The following is a 24090-nucleotide window of genomic DNA, read 5'->3' as shown; positions in this document are numbered from 1 at the left end:
GAATAATGGTAACTGATAACAGTAGCTTACTACTGCTACCAAACAAACATGGATGTATTACAAATTACAGGTTATAAAATATATCCCAAAATTGGTTTTGCATGTAATTCATAATGAAGGAGATGCAGTTATGAAAACACACTATAGTTGTTAAGCTCTTACTCATGCAGCCTTGCTAATACCTTACATCTGTCCTACATTAGTGTTGTGGGATTGTAACTTGGAGCAGCAGCAGAGTTTACCCGTATAAATCATGTGCAAGACAGCAACACTGGAATGGACACACCTCATTGTGTTACAGATTAGTAGAAGTGCTGCAGATAAAACTGTGGGATGGGTATGTAATCTATATCCAGGAGGCGTGAAACGCATCATGTTAAGTAGGAGCTCTCTGCCTTTCTTCCATTTCCTCTCTCAGTTCAACTCTAATTTCCAGCGGTCTGTTTGTCCGGTTCATTCAGACCAGTGGGTTTCAGGTCTCACTGTAGGTGGCTAAAAATACTTTATCTTCATTCACTGAGTACTGATGCAGATGTGTAATTCACTTTGGCCCTATCAGTGTTTTCTTTGTAGACAGTCCAGATCCCAGAAGACCACACACGCTGAAATGTTAAGGACTCCACAGTGAAAGGAAGCACTGCAGCGACTCGACAGTCATAGTAACGACGAATATGACAAAGCAAAAGTATGACATGAAGCAACATGCAGATTGGAGGCGAAGAGCCAGGTAGTAAGACCAGCTGCAACATCTTTACACCCTTGAGTGCTGTTAACATTCCTAGTTAACTTAGCTCAGAGGTGCCGTAAGCCCAAGGCTGAGTTTGTTCACGCTAAGTGGGTCATATTGTTCGCTGCAGTCAGCCCAAGGCTCAGTTTGACAATTTAGTGTAGAACCCTGTAGAACTGTGGACAGAGTGTGAGAGGGAGTGTGCGGATACAACAGTGTAACCTGAGAATTGCATTCATACATACTTATTCTGCAATACCCAAATGCTTTTTTTTTAAAAAATTTTTTGGGGGGGGGGGGACCCTAATACTGTCCAAATTCTTCAAATCGAAACATTAGATGTATCTGAAAAATGTTGACTAATACTTTTTTAGTATTGCATGCTTAATATTCATACTGAACATATTCACAAAGAGAATCCAATTAATATTTTTCTTACATACAACATTCACTTATTGCAACTAAAACATGAATAAGGTGTTCATGACTGCATTATGGTAGCTTACAAGGGCGTAGGGCACATATGTTACAAGGGTCTTAGGCATCTTTTGAGCATGAAACTCTGAATTCTTTGCACAAATTGATGCCTATTCTGCATCAATTTATCATGCAAATGTGTTTAGCTTTGTCTAAATAAAAGTGCTCTGTGACCTTAATGTTTTTATTGGGTGGGACGAATGCACATACTGAATACTGAGAGGGACATGTTCCCTGCCCACTGCACCACCCAGTGTACGCCTATGGCAGCTTATAACAAATACTTGGTAAAACAACTGTACAGCTGTTTTCAGAGGCTGAGCAGCACTGTGAGCAGTAAATTAACTTTGACATGTAGAATTGGTGGAGCGCCTATGTGAGGTTAGAAACACATTGTGGTCTGGGTTAAATTTATAGGGTTTTGCGGCCCTTGAAGAACGAAAGTACTTCCTGCATTGGAACTAATTGTTGCCTGTGAACATAAAGCGTAAGAGACAGGGTTGGTAAATGAGTATGATAGAGGCTGCCCTGATGAATAAACTGACTAAAAAGAGGAATTAACAGATAGGTGTTTTGGTGTGGATTGTTCACATATGTTGGATGAGCTGGTTGAAGCTGTTTTGGCCATTGATCTGGACTTTGAAGCCTGATGCATTCTGAGGACTCTCCATCCCACTAAAGTGGTACTGGACTGACATGCATACATGCAAGCACTTCTCATGTTTCCACAAAGTGCAACAAAATCCAAATGCATGTCTGCGTGCACATACAAATACGTGTATGCACACATACAGACAAAAAGTATGCTTTCAGCTCTGCGCTGTCTGTCTCTGTGGGCAAGACAAACATATTGGATTACATCACAATTTTCTGTTCGTTCTACTTAGCTTAGATTAATGACTCATAGTTTTCACTGTGAGAACTTAGGCATAACATGAGGGTGGGAGCTTGCAGGTACCAACACATCCTTGATTGTTGGTACAGTGCTTAATCCTCTTGGTTTCGTCGTATTTTGCCTTTCAATTCAGGCTAATCAAATAAGAGCTGACTTTGTGATAACAGCAGAAACTCAGCCGCAATGCACTTTATCTTATTGATCACATCAATTACCTTTACCACAGCTCCTCCCTGTCTGTTCTCACGTTGTTTCATGCACACGCACTGATAACTGTATCTGTGCTAAATCATCACACGCAGACAGCGAGGAAGGAACAAGCCCTACATCACTCACTGGTTGTCCTGGTGGCTCCCTGGTGGGAGTGGTGAAAACTGGAGTGTGTACGCACTGCTCCTCCCATGCTCCTTCTCTCACCCCCTACTCTGTGTTTTGTTGGGGTACAACAGCTCCTGTTCCTGTGGGCCAATCACTTTTTACAGCACACACTCACAGCACACTCCCTTACTCTTTCTCGCTCTCTCTCACTCTCCCTTCCTTTGCTGCTCTCCTCTGTCCTGCTGTGTGTCTTCATCCCTTCTTCAGAGCCATCTCAACCCCACTCCCAACTAGGATCTACATACCAGCTCTTCAAGGTAAGAAACAAACATACCTCCTCTCTTTTACATGCATTTATTTACCTGTGAACAAAACATTAGTTACCTTTTCCTCACCATGAGGACCAACCCCTACAAGTAGAGGCAACACCATGTGCAAATATGTCTTATTTGATCCCCAGCTCTACTTGTAAGAATAATGTGGGTGTTGTCAGTGTTGAATTTCGCAATGCAAACCCTTGGCTTAGACATGCCGATTCTTTTGGTGGACCTATCACTCTTTTTAAACTAAAGTACTAGCCTTGTTGCATTGTGTACTAAATGAAGAATAAGAGGGTGTTATTGTACATTGGGGGTGGTGGCAGATAGCAAAGTAGTCCACATGTTGTTTTTTTTTCTTTTTGTGTATCCTTAGACCAAGAAAAACAGATTAATGTTGTCTAGTACACTGATAAACCTTCATCAAGTGAAACTGCTTATTATGATATAAAATCATCATATACGATTAAATGCAGTTGCAGTTGCAAACCTGGACTATCAGCCATCACACGACTGTTAAGTGTTGAGTTGACCACAGACCACCTCTGTTGTCAGACACATTAGACATACTTGTTGACATGTCCTCAGGCTGTAATCACACCTTGTCTAGCAGCTTTTACCTGTGTGTTTTCTCAGTGTCTGTGATGTGAAAGGAACAAACATTGCCAATGTTATGTTGCTACAGTCTGCTGACAACAGAGCAGTGAAATATTTATCTTGGGATCTATACAGCTTAAAAGAAGCTTAGAAGTAAGAAGAAGGAGGGAGAGAAAGGGAGATGGAGGATTGTGCTGCTGCTTAGTCTACCAACTGATAATGACACGTATGACGAGCGCTACCTCATAGCTGCAGACTGACACATGGCTGTAATTACTGTGTCGCATCCATTTACAACCTCACACTGCCGTAGAGACAGCATGATTTGACAAGTTAAGGGATAGGATGCACTGCTGTGTCATTATTTATATTCATTATTTCCTTTATGACTCTATAAAGACAGATATGCTATTCTTTCCCTCCTCTTTCTCTGTGAAATGGAATACATTCACTCCTTGCTATTACATAACAAGACATTGCTGGGCTTAGTTGTAGTTTTAAATATAGATTATCTTCACATACAGTGCATACTAATAATAACATGCATAGCTAACGCACTAGGGCATATACAGTGTAGCAAACTAGAATGTTTTAATGAAAAAAATGTACTGAGTTCAAGAGTGTGCGTGCACGCAGTTAGGTACAAAGAGCCATGTCTCGTGTGACCTGTAATTGTAGCGGGAGCGTACCTATGTTCCCCGGGTTCTATGTTCCCCGGGTCCTATGTTCACCGCTTTGTATGGGACCCCAAAAGGGTCCTATGTTCCCCGCTTTGTATGGGACTGGGGAACATAGAACCCTTTTTAATAATAAGGGTTCTATGTTCCCCGCTTTTCCCCAAAAGGACCCGGGGAGCATAGGCCCTTTTTTTTAAAAAAAGGGTCCTAACCCCTTAACCCTAACCCTAACCCTAACCCTAACCCTAACCCTAACCCCTTTTTCTCAAAAGGGTCCTATGTTCCCCGGCAACAGCGGGGAACATAGGACCCTTTTTCTTAAAAAGGGTTCTATGTTCCCCGGTCCCATACAAAGTGGGGGACATATTTCCTTTTGGGGAAAGCAGGGAACATAGAACCCGGGGAATATAGGGATGACCCCATTGTAGCCATATTAGCTTCAAAATGACTCCATGAGAAATGCATGTCTTACATAAGAGAAATATTTTCTTTGTCTGTACCACACATGCTGGATCTGGCATGAAACACTGTTTTCTGTCACTGAGTATACATTTGAAACTCAAACAAAGCCGTTTCTGGCACGCCATGTTTATCAACAAGAACAAAATTTGAGTGAAAAACAGTTTATGTGAGGTGAGTATTTTTCCGGTGCGTTCATCTTAACATCATGTGTGTTTGTTCCAAATTTCGTGTTTGCACTGAATGTCTGGCTGTTGCTTCATAGCCATTAAGAAGAGTTGAACACAAATTAAACCTCATGATCTTCAGTGGCAGGTTTTCCTGTCTGTTGGGTTTGTGCAATATTGAAATATTGCAGCAATCATATATCGGATGCTCTACGCCCATGCACTCTACGGCCCTTCCCGAAAACCTGACTGAAGTTCTGCAAATCAGTGTTTTGTTTTGTATTAGGTGGATACATGAATCAGTTCAACTTTACATAAACAACACGACCTAAACCTTTGAGATTGTGGGTTATATTTGCTATGATTTCATGAGAGAGCAGCAGCTGTTGAAGAACTGCACTGTTCTGTTAGAGCCTAAGGTTTCTTCTTGCTGAGTGGCAAGTGGCAAGTGATGTTGCAGGTGTTGCACATTGCAAGAAGTGGCAAGCCCTCAAAAGCTGTTAACTCTTTACCTCAGTGGGAACTGACACCTCGTAAAACTTTTAAATCACGCCGTAAATACTCAGCTCACTTTCTTCTTCTTAAAAAAAAATCCAAAGCTGGGAGAAACTTATATTCTTCTTAACAGATCATAAACACTCTAACAATAAATGCTCACGTCATGGCATTGCTTTGGAACTTTGCCTTAATTCAGTAGGTCAAATAAAACCTCATGGGATCAAAGTATCACATTGTTTTTATCAGTATCCAAAGTAAGCACTTTCGTGTTTGTTGAGGCTGGTGAGTTTTGCTTAGATCATCAAAACTTTGCATGCTACCAATGTTTTTTTCCATCTAAAATGAAATAAAGAGAACTATTATTGCTTATCATCACTTTTCAAACCTCCACCTGTCATCAATTTGAAAGCTAATATGCTTTTAGTGAGAATCTCACTTCCTTTTTTTAAACCCTCTTCCTTGCCAACAGGAAATGGTTTCCAAACGGAAAACAGGCTACAAATGTCGTATAGCAGGAGTGCTGCTTCTCCTCTTGGCCAGCATTGCTGCCCTTATTGCTGTCGCTGTCATTCAGGACACCTGGAGGTCTGACGGGTACACTTTAGAGGTAAACATATACATGCACATGCACAAATGCCCATGGATGCAAATATAAATACTTACTATGTGGCTGTAGATCTTAACTTTAACAACGTAAAAGAGTGAGACAGAAACAGGTATACAAACACATGCATCAGCTCCCACACACTCTCAGTTGTGAGTGTGGTGCCAGACATTCTCCAGATGTCCAGGTCATTGTCAGGAGAAAAGGTTTTCTCATCAGACCATTTGGTGATGGGCCATGTGTGTTTCTTAAAGGGGTAGTTGTGGTCACAGTGGCCTGTCTGTAGTTTAATTCAATCTTTGTAGTCTCAGCTCTTTGTCAAGTTATCAACATCATTTAGGGCTTTTAGATATTTAACTAATCAAAGTAAGAATTGCAATCTGATAGACCAAATAAAATGTGATCCTTTAACACGATTTTTTCTTCACTCCAGTATGGCATAGTGATAGACTCAGGTTCATCACGTTCCAATGTGTACCTGTACGAGTGGCCAGGGGAGAAGGAGAATGAAACCGGAGTGGTGACTCAGATATTGAACTGTAGAGTTGCTGGTGAGTGATTGTCTCTTCAACAATTGCAGCTTTTGTGTGTAAAAGTTCTACACTTTCTAGAATTGAGTCTAAAAAAAAATGCTAAATGAAAATGTAGGAGTAAACTGAAGCACAGGAGATAGTGAAGAGAAAACTTTCAAAGTCAAAGCTTACTGAGCATTTTGAAATACACCATCAGCCTTTATTCATTAGAAATGTTACACAGTAACTCAGGTATTTCACTTTATGCTTTTAGTGCATGTACTTAAGAATATGATTTAAGCTTGGCCTTGTGCCCACAGGTGCTGGTATCTCAGAGATGAAGGTTGACCCAGAGAAAGATGCCAAATCGTGGCAGGGATTCAGAGACTGTATGGTCAATGTCACCAAAGCCATACCTCCTGAAAAACACAAAACCACACCTCTGTTTCTGGGAGCTACTGCTGGAATGAGACTGCTACAGTAAGGAAGTGTTGAAATAAGTTAGCTTTGGGGGCCACCTGAGGCAAGCATGTTTTTTTTTTTCAATTCTTTGCAATGGGAGCACAGCGTATTTACTCTACGCTACAAGATCTGGCAGCATGATGAGACACTCAGCGTCTACTCTGCACTGAGAACTGCATGTTTGGCGATTTTTTTCTGAGCACAGAGAGTTAAAAAATATTCAACTTTGAGTAAAATGCTGCACTTGTCACTGTTGCTTTTTACCCAGCAATCCAACATGCTTCAGCCCTCCCTTTATCCAGAGCCAAGGCAGGTAGTAATCTACCTTGTGCCAACATTTTTACTTCTGTGGATAGTCTGTAGCATAGCATCAGCTGCAACCAAAGCATCATAGTTGAAAAAACACTGTGCCTCCAAAGCGCTCCTAAACGCTCCTGGTCTGACATTACACATTAGGAACACTTGGCATTTTAGTGGGAAAAACGCTTTGGCGGACATGGTCCCTCAGGTACTCTCTTGCCTTTATTTACAATGTATTGTATTGGAGGGTGACGGATAAGAGCAATTTAACCTCGTTCATGCATCACATGGTTTTTCCCAAAGCTCTCTGAGTCACCATGAAGCTACAGCAGTGAACACTTGTTTATACTGCAAGCTGGCGCAAAATTCAAGAGCTCAGATGGTGTAGCAGTGATGTTGGAAAGTCCAAATCTGTGCACCTCTCACAGTTGTCGACAGTTACATGAGATTCTTACTGAGTTTTAAAGGTCATTAACTCCATGCTACTGATCCTGTAGGGCTGGTTTGACCATTCACTCTGCTCTACAGTGTTGAGATGACTACACTGGTTCAAGAGGATACTTTAAAATACTGTGCAGGATTGTTGGTTACTCTTTGAAAACATGTTTGCCAGCAAAAGTGAAAGTAAAAGCCAACTGTAGATTCACCCTTATTTGGCGTTTCAGCTCACTATATTTGTTTTGGCGCTGTGTTTCGTCTATGCCTGCTGCTTACAGTCTGGCACCTGGTTGCCACCTTTTTGTAGAATCCCAACCTCACCTGAACGCTGTGGGGGTACACGCCTGATAATGTCCTGAACACAGATAATAAGAAAATAGAGGCAAAGTGCAGAGTCTTTGCAGAAAAACACATCATTGCACACTTCTAGTGAGTCACATTTGAGAGGGATTGCTTCTGTATCAGTTTATGTGTTTTATTTAGGAAAACCCTGCATTGTGTATATTCAATAGATATCTAATATAACAATATCTTTAATAGTATAAAATAGGTCAAATCCCAGCACAGACCTTTCATATGAAATCCCAATGATGTTATTATTGATGTTGGTATTGTAGCAGATATTTTGGGAAATGTGCTTATTTGCTTCCTTGCTGTGAGTCAAATGAAATGCTCAATACTACTCTTGTATTTGTACAGTCAATATGAAGCCAGAACTTTGAGAGGATTACTTTATCTCATCTTAGCTTAGCATAAAGACTGGGAGCAGGAAATATGTATAGCTGTAGGGACATTCCATCTGCAGCATACATGGCACACCCTTACAAACCATGGTTGCCAGTAATACAAGACAAGCCCACAGTTATCTGATATCTCCCTACAAAAGATATTGCACTGAACAAATATGAGGCCAAATGTAACAGTTATCTACTTTATATTTTGTAATACATGAAGATTCACATTATAAGTAACAAGATGTAGACTTACCATTAACCTTACCTGAACCATAACCACCTCTCGTTTAAGCTAATACTTCACGCCTAGTTAAATGCTTATTCCTTCAGAGCTCCTGCTTCCAGACCAAGAGGTGAAAGGGGCTGATAGTGGGCTGATGTGTAGGTATGGTGGGCAAGTCATGTAGCTGCTACGGCTACAGTTATACCCACTCAGGGAGCAGAAGGGAAACAACTAGCCCGGCTCTGTCCAAAGGTAAAGTGAGTGACAGCAAAGGCATTACATTGATAAGTTAAAACGAATTGCTTATTTCATTGCAAAATCAGCACGCAGCAGCAGAGCTACGCTATATTGAACTGAAGGCAACTACCTTCAGTAAAATGGGCCGCCAAAGTCCCATAAAAGTAAAACCAAACTCTTTCTGTTCTTTCGTCATCTAATGCCACTGACATGGCCTCAATTAAACAAATGATCAAAAAGATGCATACTATGACAACTATATAGTTACTTTATTAAATTTATGAAAGAATAACAGCTGATTTTTTTAAAACATTAATTAATAATTTAAGATTTACTGTTCCAAATAGATATGATGCAACACAACAAAACTTACTGCCCTGCTTCCCAGAGCAGCAAAAAGTGAGCAATGGACATAAATGGAAGCTTAAAAAAATCCATCTCTCTTTGAATTTTAAGAAACCAGGCAATCTGAAACTCTTTTCATGTCAAGGCTCTGCAGCATGATGCAAAGCAGACCACAGGCCTGTTTGAGAGGATTTTCGCCAAAACAATTCCTTCTATAGAAGAGGCTACATTGTGCTTTTGTCCCATTGACGTTTTTCAGTCCAAAATGGCGGCAGTGTTACCACAGCGTCATCTACATGTAGCAGCAGCTGCAGCACCGCCACAGTTTCATCTCTTTGACAATACCCCAAGAAGTCTCTACGTTTCAAACATGATATAACATGTTAATTAGTGAGCTTTAAAGTTGCTGATAGGCTTGAGGATTTTTGTTGCCTTTGAATAGAGCGAGGCTAACTACTTCCTCTCGGCTTCACATGTAGCATATGGACATAAGAGAAGTATTCATCTGCTTATCTAAATCTCGGCAAGAGAGGATTTCCCAAAATATGAAACTGCTCATTTGATAACCCTGATTTTGTATTTCACTGCTACTGACTGCTCCTTTTCCCAGTACAGTCTGTAATTATGTTCCTTTTCCCGCTTTGCTGTAAGTGAAAAGGATGAACAGAGGTCCAATGAAATCCTGGCAAGTCTGAGAGATTACCTGTCGTCTTTGCCGTTCACCTTCCAAAATGCTTCCATCATTACTGGTGAAGAGGAAGGGCTGTATGGGTGGATCACTGTCAATTACCTCATGGGGAACTTCTTAGAGGTAAGACACTGTCAGTGATCTCTCTGGTCTATGTGGGTCAAAGTGTACCTATCCCTTTAAACATACAAAAAAGAAGAAAACAGAATGCTGCTTCACAAACAAGGCCATCACATGGTTTGTCATACTAACCTCTCCCATTTTCTATGCAGAAAAACATCTGGAACACCTACGTACACCCAGATGGGAAAGAGACTGTAGGGTCCATGGACCTTGGTGGCGCATCAACACAGATTGCCTTTGATGTCCCAGATGAGCTCAAGGGGCCTGACTACATGCATGTCAAACTGTACGGTTACCCTTATAATGTATACACACACAGTTTCCTCTGCTATGGCAAAAATGAGGCTGAGAAGAGGGTTCTGGACAAAATAGTTCAGGTACATAGTTTTTCATTGTGTCTTTTGCGTGTGTGTGTGTGTGTGTGTATCATTAATATTCATATCTTCCAGGTACTGGTTGATACTGGTTGGTTATTTTCTGAGCTCTCTCCCTGTGTAGTATGTGTTTCTATGGTCATGTTTAAAGGTCCAGTGTGTCAGGTTTAGTGGCATCTAGTGGTGAGGATGCAAAACTGAAACTGCCAACGCGAAAATCTATCTAGAGCCAGTGTTTGGTTTGACCATTCTGGGCTACTGTAGAAACAACATGGCAGACTCCACGGAAGAGGACCCGCTCCTTGTGTAGATATGAACGACTCATTCTAAGGTAGCGAAAACAAAAATCAGTTCTTAATTATAATAATTATAAACTAATGAAAATGTAGTTATAAATATGATCTACCAATAGGTGGCCCTTAGTCCTTCACACTAGACCTTTAAGTGTGTGTGTGTGTGTGTGTGTGTGTGGTGCACAAAGCAGTGGAATGTATGTGTTTTTTTTTGTTGTTTTTTGCATGCATGTGCAGGCCGAAATCCATTAACGCCCAGTTAAGAATTGATTAGTGAACACTCCTATCATTGAGTTGCTAACAGGCAAACGGAGACCAGTCAAGAATGCATTATGTCATTAAGAATATTGATCGCACTGTGTGCTGGTCTGCAAGAAATGCATTATTTCTGGCAGCTTATAGCTTCATTCTTGAAACTAATAGTAATTAAAGCTTGAGAAATATCCGATGCAGTGAGAATGTGTTATGGCTAAAAGTTTGTAGCAGAGTCCTTGTATGAAATATTAACTTTAAAGTCAGTATGTACATCAGCATCTGTATGTGGTAATGTGTCATACATACTGTCCAAACCCTCTTATCTCATCCTCCCATGTCTCTTCCTGCCCCCCTCTTTTTTTATGGTTTTGTTTCCTCCTCATCCTCCATTCCTTCTTTTGACATCCCCTTCTTCTCTTAACGTTCCAGGAATCATCGAACCCATCCTACATTATTAACCCCTGTTTTGCTGAAGGTCACAACCACACCATGAACGCCTCAGCCATTTATGACACAGAGTGCACAAAGAAGCCAAAGAACTACAACCCAGATCAACAGCTCTTCATGGTGGGAGGAGGCGACTCGAAAGGGTGTGAAAGAGTAGTGAAGTCCATATTTGATTTCAAGACTTGCTCCTCATCCCAGTGTTCCTTCAACGGGGTCGAGCAGCCACCTGTCACCGGAGATTTTATGGTAACACACAAATAGAGAACATGCAAGAGGAGAGATGAAATTTAAAAAATATATAAAAAATAAAAAATGTTTCTTCTGTTTCTGCCAGGCATATGCAGGATACTTCTTCATTGCTAGGGCGCTTGGGCTGGAAGGATCATCAGATTTTGATCAATTCAACGCCTCAGTTGAGCAATTCTGTCACACAAACTGGACAGTGGTAAGTTCCTCCAGTCGATATACAGGTATAGTAATAAGAGACGGGAAAAGGTGCCAACAGGAAGGTGGAAAGGGTGAAAAGAGAAGAAAGAGAATTTTAGGATGTAGACACAAAGCTGTTATGGGCAACAGTGTGGTGCGGTAAACACTACCACTCATAACAGGCAACCACATTCCACAATAATTTCACTAATCAAGAAAAGAGCAGAAGATTGTGTTGATTGATTTGACACCTCGCTGTTTGAGGTGTGCCAAGCTGTGTGAGAACATTTTCTCTGTGTAATTTAGTGTTGGTGCTCCTGTTTAAACATGATGTCTAAACTGCAACTCAGTGCACTAAACAAACAGATCATCTTTGGTTAGGTTTGTTGTTTCAGAATGATCAACTCAATTAGAGTAAAGTACTTGAAGAATATTTCTGTCACATAAAAGTTTTATTTGATCTTATCTTGACTGTGAATTAAAAAAATACCCCTTGACAACATACTGTTTGGTCTCAGTCTTAATAATTTGTTATTAGTATTCAGCTACATCATTTGTATCATTCTTCTTCATGATTACAGCCCACACACTAATCTCTGTTTCTCCTTCTTTCAGCTGAGGGCAGAGAAGACATGGATCTCTGACAGATACCTTAGGACTTACTGTTTTGCAGCTCACTACGTTTTGGCTTTGCTGGCAGATGGATACAAGTTTAACAAAGACACCTGGAAAAACATTAACTTCCAAAAAGAGGTTAGTGAAACTAACACCCCACACATATAATTTTCAGCAAGATACTCCTTGCACCTACTTCTGTCCTTTGACCAAAGTAATTTGACTGGACAAGAGGCATGAGTGCTGATAAAGGGTGCTTTCACACCTGCCCTGTTTGGTTCGGTTAAATCAAACTGAAGTTCGTTTGGGCAGGTGTAAACACAGCAATCACACTTGGGTGTGCACCAAAACAACCGGCCCGAGACCTTCTTGAAGAGGTGCTCTCAGTCTGGTTACAAACAAAATCTGGTGCGGTTCATTTGTGTTGAGAACATGTTCCGATCTTGATCCGAACCAACTGTAGTCGCATGACACATTGTTTGGGTTAAACAAGCATGAGCATGTTACAGTCCTGGAGGATTATTAATGTGCGCCTCCTCCTGTACTGCCTTAATATGCACATTCAGCATATCCAATGCATGTTTTCTAGTTGGAGCCACGCCTCCTTTTCAAACTGTATGGTTTGACTAAAATGAACAATGACAGCAATATAGTACACGATAACCAGTGCTAAAATCAACCCACGTACTCATTGCATTTATCTTACAAGTGAACTCTTTAACGTTTTGTTTACTTCCTGGATTTTTCCCACATGGAAATTCTGACTAATCAAGAGCAGCTTTTTCCACACAGGCATTTGATCTGGTCCGCTTGCAAATGCTGGCGTGAGAACATGAACCAACTCTAGGCAATTATGCAACTTTGTAACAAAATGAGTCCCTGATTCGGACCAAAGCAAGTTAACTCCAGGTCTGAAAGCACACATAGAGAAGCCTCCAACAGCACTGGTACTTTAAGCGATGCATGTATCACTCTGCTTTAAAGGTGTTCCAAACCGTTCATTCCATTAACCATCAATTATCCGTTAACAATAACGGTTGCATAACAACTATTACACTCCACAGATGAACAAGTAAGGTTGTCAGAAGAGGATGAAGGGACGAAAGAAGCCTGGACAATTCGCTGCAAATCTCCAGGCAGTAGGCAATTTGAGGGGGGACAAGGGGGGACAACATCAGAATCTATGCACTCTGATAAGCATTAAAACTTGAGTCAGTGAGTGAGAAACATGCAAAGGGGAGAGACGAGACGAGTGACAAGAGGTGGAAACATAAGTGAGTCAGAGAAGAAAAACCTGAACCAAAAGAGTTATTAATGGGGCAGTTCCCCAGTTGTGGTTGAACAAAACAAAGTAGGTTCATCCACTGTCAAAAATGGACATATCACCTACTGCCTCCAGTTGTGCTCAAATGACATCTGCCGATGTCGCAACAGTACCGTCTGAACGAGCTGTTCACTCATCAAAAGTTGTTTCACTGGTGCACAATAAATAAAAATATACAGATACATGTACATGATACAAAATAGCTGGCCTACGGTACGTGTGGTTCTGCACAAAGTAGCAGGCTAGTGGACAGGATGTTTATGTGTTGTTTAGCAACAGGCTAGTCCCAGTGCGGTTGAGGAACTATTTGTGTTGACAAAACCAAATAAATGATAAAATAAACAAAACAAATCATAACTTGTTGTTGCCTTATAGTGTTAACTAATAAATGACGCTTGTACAACTATTGTATAAATGCATTATCACTAAAGCGGGAGTGCTGTCGTACTGAATTTCAGCACAGCTGTGATTCAGTCATAGGCACAAGGCTGCAAGCCAAATGTTGAAGATAATCCCAGATGATATTAAGATAATGCTTGAATGAAGCCAACATACTTACTGTTTTTTGTTCTCTCTATGGCAATCTGATGAGTGCTGAGGAGAACAGTCCCTCATGTTCAGACAGAGGCGTTTAACATTTACAAGTTCGAATGAGGCCACCCATGGGGACTCGTCAAAGATGGATGGATGGCTGACATACCAATGATTTGCATTCAAAAAGTAGAGGCCAGAGTGAAAGGCAGGCAATGTATCGCTCCGGGACACCCTGAGGACACGGAACGCCTTCCACAATGGAACTCCCTCAACGGAGGGGGATTCCTGGTCTGTGACACTCAGTCCATCAGTCATGGGTCATAAAGAAAGACAGACGCTATTAAAAAGTCACACATTACAGCCACAGTTTCCTAATTGCACGGCAGTTACCCTTTAGACTTGATCACAAGAACGTCCCTCAACATCTGGCAATGTTCCTGATTTCCAATCCTGCCAACAAGTGAGACAGTGTGCTGTGTGCACTGTTAGTGTCTTTGGGGTGTCTAGACACACTTGATGGTGGTTTCTTGGGTATTATGACTCATCTTTTGCCCTAAAGCTGTTATTCTGCAACTTCATGACAGGACTGTTACATTTTCTCAACTTCTCTAGACATGCAAAGTGATGTATTGGCAACTACTGAGAGAAATTACAGTGTCCAGCATGCAAATTCACATGGAAACCCCTTCTTGTCTTCTCTCTTCAGGTACAGAAGACCAGCATAGGTTGGAGTTTGGGCTACATGTTGAAAATGTCCAACATGATCCCGTCTGAAGTGAAAGAAATCCCCCCCATGACGGACCCCGTCTTTGCCGGCCTTATCTTTCTATTTTCAGCACTAACCATCATAACTGTTGTCTTAGTTTTCATTATCCTCATTCGCACCTGCTACTGAGAGTGTAAGTTACAAAGGGAATGGCCTGCCATTGTAAGCCACGGGGGCTGTCGGAATCCTGTTAATAGTGGGAGAGCACTGTAGCAGCATGTGCCAAGGCACTTGTACTGAAAGTTACTAATGAAAATGTTTGGTTTTTTTTTAAGCTTGAGCCATTTACTGCCTTCTGTTTCAATTATGAGAGTGACTGAAGTAAGAGCATCAAAATGAAATCCTCTCACCGTGTATTCTGCTGGTGACTTTTCAGCATTGAGTATTAATAACATTTTTTTATTTCATACCTCAGGGAAACTCACATAGATTTAGGTAACGGGAATTTTTTATATTCACTTTTTCAAGCTCTTCTAAAGGAAAATATTGTTTTACAGCCAAAAACAGGTGACAGTAGTTTACCTGAATGCCGCACAGATGATGTAAAAGCACCTAAAAATGTCTTGAAATGAGGTCACATATGCATTCACACTGCGTGGTCACAGACATGCATGATATATAGGAGGAAAAATAATAATTGATCTGCTTTACATAGAAAATTGTAGCACTTTGCCACACTTTACGTTATTGTAGTGTTTTATATAAAATACTATATATATATATATATATATATATATATATATATCATACGGTGTATAAACTTATTGAAAACCAGAAGTACACAACAATACTCCACACTTACTGAATGAAAACCTCCCTTATAAAAATGTATTGATTTTGCTATGTGCCATTGTTTCATTATGATTTTGCAAAAATAAACACATCTTATATGAAGTCATTTTCTTACAATGTTTTTGTAAACAATTAAAAAGAAGATATGTTTAATTGTCTGAGTTTGGGACAACAGCTAACTGATCACTGAATATTAGTAAGTGTTACAACAGTGTGTTTTTCTTGCGTTTTATACATCATATTAAGAAACAAACCTTGTGTTGCTCCATTCCCGGGAAGGTTTTCATTCTGTATTCAAAAAGCAGAGTATTGTTGGATAAATGTTAGATATATAGATACATATTTATAAATAGTAGTCTGAGCCTGGTGTAGTTTGAGAACACTGCACCAGAGAGTTAAATATAGTGTTGTGGATAAGTCCTGTCAACGCTGACGATCCTCACGTTCTTCAGTCTTCAGTTTATTCTACACTCGGTGTTTTTATATATCATGAAAGATTGTGTCCATATGAAGCCTTTGATGAGAGATTTATTTCAATCAGCAGAGACTTTACAGACGTTTACAGATATAAAACATGGATGACAAAATGTCTGAGTTTTTTGGTGTTAACTCCATTTGGTCAGTTTGGGAGATGAGCCCCGATCAGTCAGCAACAGAACCCAGAGAGCAGTGGTGTAGTGGAGGGTATATGAAGGTATATCCACCTCTTTTTGTGGTCATTTACAGCAGTGGTTCCCAACTGGTCCAACCAAGGGGTCCAGATTTCACCTTAATCATTAGTTCGAGGTCCCACAGTTTAATAGATTCAGTGTTACACTTGTGTTTGGCCGTGCGTTGTGCTAGATTGCTGTCTCTACCAAGTTGACATCATTGCAAGTCACTTGTTCCATTCAGAATGGATCCGTACCACTTTTGGACGCGACCCACCAGTTGGGATCCACTTCTTTACAGTATACCCACCTATCAACGAGCCTAATCTCACTCAGAAGTCATCGAAATCCGGCACTTGGGCAGTGACTTGCAGCGTCAGAAACAAACAAAAAAAGGCATCTTATAACGTCGGCATGATACGTGGGCGGTTGCCGTTATATTAATGCCGTAGAACAAGGATGAAAGTCCAACTGGGGCGAGTCCAAAAAACACAGACTTTTACCCAAGAGAGCGGTGTTTGTCTCCCGCAAGATTCTAAAGCCAAACCTTGTTCCTTTTTTCTAAACCTACCCATGTGTGTTTGTTGTTGAAGGAAAAAAAAAAAGTCAATTCGCTGTGTTGTACCGACGTGGTGCGTTTAATTTGAAAAACACTGTATGTAAACGTTAAATTTCCTGTGAAAACGGAAGTGTATTTTGAAAGAAGACAATGCATGTAACAGGCAGAACTTGACACAGTGTCCCAGAACGTCAATAACCAACTCACCCAGGGTTCCTTGCACGCTGTATGTGGACAAGGAAAGTCCATGTCCAAATGTCAACATGGGATGGGGTTGGACTCCAATGTCATCCCATGTTGACATTTGACGTTTGTATGTTGTATCAGCCAAAATGAATATATAGGAATATATAAGGGATTATACCCACTTCCTCCTCAGTAACCTACCCTTCTCCCTAGTAGTACACCCACCTCATCAACTACCACTACACCACTGCCTGTGACTGTTCCCAACACTGGGTCTAGACAGAAGAGACACAGCTGAAAGGGAGCAATGAATCTGACAGAGCATCTGAGCTATGACACACTTGATAAATACATCCAAGGCGTTTAATTTGTAGGCGACCACAAAGTATGAGAAAATAAGAATGATTCCCATTAGTGATGAATCAGTCTTCTTGACATAAAGGCATTATGAAACATTAAATTGTATGACGAAAGAAAGAGATTTCCTTATCAAACATCATCTCTGACTGAAAACAGCATGAATTAAATGTGTGTGTGTTTCTTTTTACACTGTGTATGCGTCAAAATCGACTTGGGTTGCATTTTCGTTAAAATTGTTGTCTTTGCACTGGAGAGGATTTTGCATGATGTAATGCACTGACTGTATTGGTCCTGTTTTGATAATACTTCTCTCTCTGTTCATATATATATAATAAACACATCTACTAACTGCACCTTGTGACTGCTGTATGAGATTTAAGCCTCTGTGCTGCACCATTAGTTAACCTTACTGATTTTACTTGAGCTCAGCATGTTATTTCATTTAATACCAAACACTGGTGGCTCCTTCTTCAAATCTAATTTATTAATTAACAGGGGATATGTTAAAGAACCACCACGCCTGTTTAAATCTAAATGCCTCTGTTTTATCTGTGTCAACTGAGCAATTGTAAATTCTCCGGAGACTTGTTAAAATCACACACACACACACATGCACACACACACGGAAGCAGCTCTTCCTCCAATAACCTCTCAACCCCTCACTCGTACGGTGTACAAGAGCGCACTCTTGTGGCACTGCGCTCTACCTGCAGACAAGATGAGCACCGACTGTTTGAAACGTTTCTTTTTTTTTTATTGAAAGATTTGTCTAAAAAGAAAACAAAAAGAAAAGAGACATTTTGAAACTACAGCAATATCCACTGGTTCTACAGACACTCTCAGAATCACAATTTGAAAGACATGGGAGGCATGTGACCAAGCAAATAAAAAAATAGCATCATCAAAGTTATTTCTGTTGCATCTTCTTTTACACACCTGTACAAAAAACAGATCTCATAAATATTCTTTTTGTTCTCGCTTACTCTACTTTCTCTCTTCTTTCAAATAATTTATTTTTTTTTCCCATAGAGGTTTGTATCTGCTTGATTTTGGTTGAACCACGCTTTTTCTGTGTGTCCGTCTGTTCCTCACGTCTCCATTAGCTTCTTTTCATTGGTGAAGGCGGGTCAGGTAGGTGGGGCTTCAAGGGTGTGACCTCTGGGCCAGTGTCAGCAAGTTAAAGTCTGTTAGTGTTTTTGTTCTCAACTAATGCCCTTTTATTACAAATACAATAGTGAAGATTCCTATTCGTTGATTTCACCTATTGAAGACGAGAGTATTCTCGTATTTCAGTGTGTTTTTTCGAGGGCTGCACGCAGGAACATGTCTGTTCTCTCAAGACTTGTGGGAAGTTTTTACGCACCCAAGTCATGGATAACAACTGTCGTGATCTTGGCTTCAAATTGCTGGAGGTGTACCTCGTCCACACCCACCCAACACAAGCCTGCCTCAGTCCCCAATAATGAAAAGTGTTTAGCAGCTCACACATCATAATCAATTTTTAAAAAAGACAAAAAAAAAAAGGCAACACATTAAGAAAAACAAAACATCTCTCCTCGTCCTCGTAGAATATACAGAAGCTGAAATGATTTTGTTTAACAGAAATGCCCTTTCCTCTAACAGAGATCATTGCTTGCTCACATTTTAAATGGCTTGTGTTTGGCAAGACAGTGGCGTAATACAGTTTGTCTTATGGACTGAGACTATGCGTTTCAAAATGAGAGCATTTAAGCTGTTGTGATGAGGATTTCAGATTGGTCAACGCAGCCTGAAGAAGGTGGAGTACACACCAATTTTCCACAGGACATAATGCGTTTTCAGCCTCTTTATCACCAAACTGAGCATACCAACTTCCCAATAACATACCTACCTCCTCCACTCTCTCCGTATCACACAGGGTGTCTGGTCTCTCAACAGATGTTACAGCGCCACTACAGATCATCACCGCGTTTGATCACATGACAAACAAAACATCTCAGAGCACACTCTTCTGGTTGAGGCAGTTGTGTTAAAGACCTACTGCATGTCCTCAGTCACTGATAAAGTCATCTCGCACGCCAACAGCATGACAAGCAAGAAACATCTCAGTTTCAGAGGTGAGAAAAAATCAAGAAAAAGCAACATAAGGAAGATCTCTTCACTACCTAGTTTCTTCATCTTTGGTATAAAATATGCCACCTGCTGGCTGCTTTTGTTCAACGGTTAAGAAAGACTCAAGAAACTGTCAACAGTTTTACTAAAACTATTGCTTTTTGCACATTTAAAAATCCTAGCGTTTTTTTTTTTCTGCTTTTCTCAAAGTCAGAAATGTTCCTTTTTTTTTTACTTTTCTTTTTTTTGCAGTGAGACAAGCAAAGCAGGCAAAGCAAAAACCTTTTGAAGGTAAAACGACTGCAATAGAAAAACAAACAAACAAAAAATACAAATGTGATGAAGAAACATAACTTTTTATCCCATGGTTAAACTTAACTGCATTTTCCAGGAAGCAGTGGATTGACCCTTCCCGCATTAAAGAAGTTTTTTTTTTCTTACCATCCAACATCAGCTGCACTGCACCACATAATTTAAAATCATCTTCATACAATTACAACCTTATTTTTTTTCTTAAATCCTGTACAAATAGCTTTGTAGATTTCATCACAGAACTTTCCAAGAAGCTCTCAAATCATTCAACCACTCTTTTTTTTTTAATAATTCAACACTATGGAAACTTTTTTTCCCAAAGTTTGAGAAAATTAAGGCAATAAAGATTTACGAAAACATTGATATTCTAGAAAACTACTCAAATAATAAAAAGAATGAAAATAATGTAGCTTAATATCAAAGGAAGACAACCTGTTTTTTTTCTCTAGACTTTGCTTCCTTCCTTTTTTTTAATAAAAAAAGTCTGAAAATCTACCTGCACATTCAAATGTTCTTTTTTTTCTGTACAGCTTGTTGGTTGAGTTTAGATTTCAGTCGATGTCTTCTCTTTTTCCTTCGGAGGCAAAGTCCAGTCTCACAGTGAGAAATGATAAACTCAAAGTTGCAGACTGCGTTTGAATTCATTGTCCTCAAGTTCAGCAAACCAGCGTTTCTTTTTTTTTTTCTCCTCTGTCTTTTTGTTGGTTCAACCAGGTAAGAAATATAATTGATTTTTTTTTTTCATTTTGTCTTTTATTTGGTGCCTGTGCACAGTGGAAGCATTCTCCCCTCAGTGTTGCCCATGTCACCTCTTTTTTTGTCCTTGTTTCATTTTGATTCCCTCCGTGTCTCCAGCGCCTCAGTGCAGTCCTTCTAAAGGCAATGCAGCAATGATTCCTACCAATCTTGTTATCTAAAGGAGACAGAAAAACAAGTCAGTGAAAAAAAAAAGGTTACTGAGGAAACTGTGGACAATATTACCGTTCCTACAACACTCTTTGTCTGACCGCTGTGTGTGCAAAAAAAGCACCCGCAGGTTATCTATAGGAGGCAGAAAAACAAGACAAATAAACACCAGGAGCAGAAGAAATGTGTTCTACAAGCAAAGGTTGACATGATTCTGTGACCAAAACAACACGGCGATTGACTTCACTACACTGTAGTCTTCTGTAGCTAAATATATACACATTATTCAACTTGATTTATTTAACTTGCAAATTACAACCTTAGCGAACACTGCTGTAGAACATTTTGAGACTGTAGGAAGGAGACATTTTAATGTGCTCTTCCAACAATGCTATTTCCATGCTATTTTCCTCTCTCTGCCTGGTCTATTCCATGCAAATACACTAAATTAAACGTCTTTAAAGGGGACCAATTATGCTTGTCTATGTTTTGTGTCTTATACATAACATTGCAATGAAGAATGTTTCTATTAAACATGACCAAAGTTTCAAATGATGAGATATGTAGAAGTAATCCCTGTGAGCAAATACCTCAGGTTTTCTACCATTAGCCCCTTTCCACCGCAGGAACTTTTCTCATGTACCCGGGATTTTGAAAAACCTCTGTGCATTTCCACCAAAATTACCCGGGTAAAAAACTTTCCTTCAACCCCAAACCTTCCCTGAAAAAAGTACCTAGTAGAGGGGTAGGACTTTTTAGATTACCCGGAATTCTTGAGGGGCGGGGCTGTGTGCTGAAGAACACTGATTGGTGGAACACACACTTGCAGCGTTCCGCACTTCCTGGCACGGGCAGCCGCTGCAAACTTTATTTCATTTCTACAAGCTTCACTTTGTTTGTGTTTTGATGAAGGATGTGTACCAAAACCTGGTACTAAATTATCAAAGACCGTAGTATTGATAAGCGCCAATGGTATCGGTTCTTTTGTGCCGGCGCTGAACTGGCGAGCAGCCGCGGTGGAAATGAAGTGAAGATAACTCGAAAATGATTTGAGTTGACGGCAGCTACACTCATTACTGTAAGTGACATTAATCCTTAGCGGGTAAGAAGCCAATAATTTATCATTACATGTGTTCAGCAGCATGAACATGTAAACACGTAGACAGTGATATTCAATATGCTCCGTCCACAGTCTCTCATCCACCGACACTAACCCTATGTCATACACAAGGACAGCACACTTGTTCAATCAAATGACAGCTGTCTGTATGTAGACTAACTTAGTTTGACACTTATCTTAAAATACTTATAAACTTAGCTGCTGGCTGAGACAAACAGCCCCAACTCTCCCTATCAGCACTATGTTACCATGTTACCAGCCAATAAGCTCGCAGAGCCAAACACAGGGCACATGCTGAATCATCTACGTCATCACGCTAATTTGAATACATTTTCCGGAATTTTGAGGTGCGGTGGAAACACAAACCACACAGATTACCAGGAATTCTTTTTTCATGGCATCATATCATGTCATAACACTGGGCTACAACACATGTGCAGTGAAATCTGGTCTGCACCTGCCAAAAGACTTAATAGCTGGTGCACTATCATCGAACATGGGGATGACTGATTAGTTTCCCTCATGCTTCCGTAGTTGGCCTTGAGTTGGAATTTATTTCATATGAGAAATAAAGACATGAGTGGAAATTACAATTCTGTATTATTGAAAAGGTCCTTAATAACAGACCATAACCAAGTGCTTTCTATATGAAAACTTTCCACCTTACCCATAAGCTGGTTATTTTAGCTTAGCATAAAGACTAGAAGCAGGAGGAAACTGCTCACCTGGCTCTGAGAATAAAAAGATTACCAACACAATTACCACCTCACTGATTAACATATTATATCTTGTTGGTTTAATCTGTACAAAAGCAAATGTGTGGTTTTTTTGGGGTATATGTGCTGGTCTATTACTTAGCTGTGCATAGCGAATTCCTAAAGTATGTAATTCTTCAAGCCTTAATGTGAAAATGAAAACTGAGACTGATACTACATTACCACAAAAGTGGAAAAATAATCAAATTATTGTAGTGCATGTAAATTCAAGTGCCAAATTACAAGTTATAAATCTGTTCAAATTCATTTCCTCTATGAAAAAACTGAGGATTCTGAAACAGAGTTTCTTGAAGTTGTGTGTTGAATGAAGGTGCTGTGTATTTGTCCTAATAAATCTTCCTATAAGAAATATTAATGGCATTTCTAAGTTATCAATGCAGTGCTGGCAACAATGGCATCCAGTTTCAACAGAAGTGTCAGGACTCTTTTCATAAAATTCAAACTAATGGAAAAAAAAAAAAACCTTGACAGTGCAACTCAGGAGTATTACAGCAATAACATCACATCTCTGGACCAGCTGCACAGACAGTTTACAATACAAAGACAGACATCTATTCACAACACTCACTTAGACTGCTGGTAAGAGTAGGCTGTGGCATGATCTCCTGTATTCTCCACTGATAAAGGCTGCTGCCCACTGGCGTCCTGGGAAGAGGGGGCGGCTGTCTGTGGAGATGGGTCTGTCACCACGCCCTGACCCCAGAAACAAGCCAGATATGAAACTCGTCCAGTTAGAACGTTTATATTCAACCTTAGACAAGTGAGTTTACTGAGAACATCCAAACAGTTAAGCAATGACCAAAAAAAAAAAAAAAAATCACTTCATATTGAATTAAAACGATCCTTCAGCAGATCCAATCTAATTTATGGAGCTCATTTTAAGAATTGAATAACAGTTCCTCAGACCTTTGGCAATATAGCACATAGATATTATCCACCCATTTCAAATGCTGCTACTTGATTAAATGACCATTATTAGTGGTTATCAGCCTCATAGATATGGGTTAGCAGGGTCCTGCTACACCAACTAGTAGGCTGAGAATGCTGTAATCAGCCCATTAAATGCCCATTGCCATCAGGTGTAGCTTTGTTTGCTTTCACTTTCACCAGGTTTGATTAAGAAAAAACCCCTCAATGGTTTGGCTTGAAATAAGTGTGCTTGTTACTAATGTAATGCTACCTAACACATGTCAGATTATGTAGTTAAAATAACTCTATGTTGACTCCTGGTGTCACATGGGACACAAACCCTAGTCTCCTGGTAAAAGCCTTTTATTTATTTGACCCATCCACCATCCCACTACCTACTGTGAAACTTCAATTAAAAGCCTAGTCCCAATAAAGGCTTAAATAAAGGCCTGTCTCAATTAGACGCCTGGTCTGGTCGCCAAGCAGTTCATTTTTATAGAAGTTCTTTGGATGTATAAAACCAGATTGTTGATACCCACTCCAACTAACATTAGTTAGCTGTTTAGATCGCACATACAAATATAAATGATTAAACTT

The 24090-nt window shown here is 40.1% G+C and overlaps 2 protein-coding genes across 4 annotated transcripts in view; one reads left to right on the top strand and one right to left on the bottom strand.

The window, feature by feature from the left end:
* The first annotated feature begins 2485 nt into the window (after positions 1–2485).
* entpd3 (ectonucleoside triphosphate diphosphohydrolase 3) lies at positions 2486–17732 on the top strand. Its single transcript, XM_050047954.1, has 10 exons — positions 2486–2734; positions 5602–5739; positions 6170–6287; positions 6569–6728; positions 9639–9798; positions 9948–10175; positions 11150–11413; positions 11502–11612; positions 12209–12346; positions 14773–17732. Exons 1-10 carry the CDS (start codon positions 2501–2503, stop codon positions 14959–14961), a joined length of 1740 nt encoding a protein of 579 aa, XP_049903911.1. The 5' UTR covers positions 2486–2500; the 3' UTR covers positions 14962–17732.
* A 1868-nt stretch (positions 17733–19600) lies between these two features.
* LOC126392524 (RNA-binding motif, single-stranded-interacting protein 3-like) overlaps positions 19601–24090 on the bottom strand; it is a 152803-nt gene continuing 148313 nt past the window's right edge. For 2 of the 3 annotated variants that reach the window (XM_050047955.1, XM_050047957.1), the window contains exons 13-14: positions 23153–23277; positions 19601–20695 (exon numbers count right to left, since the gene is read on the bottom strand). In XM_050047955.1, coding sequence (XP_049903912.1) covers positions 20692–20695; positions 23153–23277 — 129 coding nt within the window. In that variant the 3' untranslated portion in view covers positions 19601–20691. Of the gene's footprint in view, positions 20696–23148; positions 23278–24090 lie in introns of those variants that run through there. The other variant, XM_050047956.1, reaches the window with a different exon arrangement.

The sequence above is a fragment of the Epinephelus moara genome, chromosome 6 (assembly GCF_006386435.1).
Source record: "Epinephelus moara isolate mb chromosome 6, YSFRI_EMoa_1.0, whole genome shotgun sequence".
In the NCBI taxonomy this organism is placed as follows: domain Eukaryota; kingdom Metazoa; phylum Chordata; class Actinopteri; order Perciformes; family Serranidae; genus Epinephelus; species Epinephelus moara.
Note: the sequence above shows the minus strand (reverse complement) of the source record. Positions and strands in the feature narration are given on the sequence as shown.

Excerpts from the sequence above, each read along its gene's own strand:
- entpd3 (XM_050047954.1), top strand. The coding sequence starts at position 2,501 with ATGCTCCTTCTCTCACCCCCTACTCTGTGTTTTGTTGGGGTACAACAG. Across the intron at positions 9,799-9,947 it reads TCATGGGGAACTTCTTAGAG|AAAAACATCTGGAACACCTA; the intron begins GTAAGACACTGT and ends TTTTCTATGCAG. Across the intron at positions 10,176-11,149 it reads TTCTGGACAAAATAGTTCAG|GAATCATCGAACCCATCCTA; the intron begins GTACATAGTTTT and ends TTAACGTTCCAG.